Here is a 1,845-nt window from a genome sequence, read left to right on the forward strand (position 1 = left end):
CTCCAAGCTACCTTCTTTGCAGTTTAAGCTGATCTTAAAAACGAGTGGGAGAGAGATGGGGTTCTCCACATGCCACAATGAGGTGAGTATACGGAGCCAGGGATTGGAGTGATTTCTCATCCACTTGTAGTCAGGCGGAGGGTCAGGCTCCGCCTGACTAATTCACTTGCCTGTAATAAAAATAGCATTCTCCGTATATTGTAAGTATACGGAACCCAGAAGTTTCATGCAGGGTAGTATACTGAAAACTATAGCTAGTTTACTGAGCTTTTACTAATTATTTATATGAAAGAATAATAAAACCTGTTTATGTAGCAATAGCAATGATAATAGATCTCTAATACGAATATATAAATATATTTATTTAATAATAAGTTGCGGTATGTTATAATAAAGATCAAGAGACTCAGGATTAGATAGTGCTCCCCTCTCCTTCACTTCTTCCCCAGAGAGAATCTTCTTGACAGCAACTTCAACTTTCTTCCCATTCATTGTATACTAACAAGAAAACATAAAATATATACTTTAAATATATTGCTAGAAAATCAGCAAAGATTTTTCAAAAAGGTTGGATTTTGACTGCAATTGAGGGTCAAAATTTTGAGCTTAACAAGCAAATTTAAATAGATATGTATCTTCCTTACTGGTATATCGCTAGTTTCTAAAACGATAGCTGGAACATGTCGTGCAGATAACTCTCCTCTAATGAACGTCTTTACTTTCTTAACAAACTCATCATTAAAACTATCAATAATTAGAGGAAGATTAAAGGGGCATACCCATTGCTAGTTTGTTCCCTTACGTATAGCCAGGGTTCATTTTAATAAAGAGAATCACTCGCTCATCAGATCCAATCAATTGCCCGACACATAAACTGTCCTTTACTTCATCAAACTTCTCAACTATTATAAAATAATAATAATTACTATTATTATCATTTATTATTTTACTGATGTTATAAATCTCGGCACTTCCAAACCTCACGCCACTAGGATTGAGCGTTCCATCACTAGAAAATAAAATAAATTCAAAAGAAATAAAGCAGCTGCTACTTTACCTCCTCCCCAGCATTACAATCCCACCAGTTCTTGAACTAATCTTACAAAAATCACCATGAGCCCACACACCTACAAGTATAATTATTATATATATGTCATTATTATTATTTTTGTTATTATTATTAATTTTGTTATTATTTTTGTTATTGGTGTTGTTGTTACTATGTGTGTTGTTATTGTTTAGTTGTTTGTTGTTGTTGTTTTTACCTGAATAAACTGAGAAGTATGATTTTTGGTATCTGATAGAGTCCTCGTCGTTCCAAAAATGAGTCGGCATTGAAGGAAAAGGTTTAGTACACACCAACTCACCACTCTCATCATAAACAGGCTTACCTTGTAAACAAATAATGTAAACAAACAACAAGTATACATTATATATTATATATTATGTTTTTGTGGTAATTATTCTTACCATTTCTGTCCCAGCATTCAACTGCCATTCCAATGTTCCTGTACTGTATCTCCCCTCTGTGTACTGGGAGGGTCGGGTTCTGACCAGCAAAACAAGATATGATATCTGTACCACCTAAAATAGTAATAATAATAATAATAATAATAATAATAATAATAATAATAATAATAATAATAATAATAATAATAATAATAAATAATAATAATAATACATGTATAGTTTCCTTGTTTTATTTTTATTTTATTTTTTCCTCATAGGGCCTTTCCCTCTCCTTTCCCTTTTTTGTTTTTCTCTATTATTAGCTCTAATTAGTTCTTGTTTTTGATAATAATAATAATAATAATAATAATAATAATAATAATTGACAACTCGTTA

General features: G+C 31.4%; 1 protein-coding gene across 1 annotated transcript; it reads right to left on the reverse strand.

The window, feature by feature from the left end:
* Window positions 1–251: 251 nt before the first annotated feature.
* Window positions 252–1,600, reverse strand: LOC100639929 (acetoacetyl-CoA synthetase-like; the record flags this gene model as incomplete). Its single annotated transcript, XM_003391597.2, has 7 exons — window positions 252–498; window positions 645–744; window positions 803–902; window positions 951–1,009; window positions 1,058–1,127; window positions 1,266–1,391; window positions 1,471–1,600. Coding segments are annotated over 7 exons (723 nt in total), but the record flags the coding sequence as incomplete, so codon positions are not given.
* Window positions 1,601–1,845: the final 245 nt, after the last annotated feature.

Source organism: Amphimedon queenslandica, unplaced genomic scaffold, assembly GCF_000090795.2.
Source record: "Amphimedon queenslandica unplaced genomic scaffold, v1.1 AMPQUscaffold_7953_Cont20100, whole genome shotgun sequence".
In the NCBI taxonomy this organism is placed as follows: domain Eukaryota; kingdom Metazoa; phylum Porifera; class Demospongiae; order Haplosclerida; family Niphatidae; genus Amphimedon; species Amphimedon queenslandica.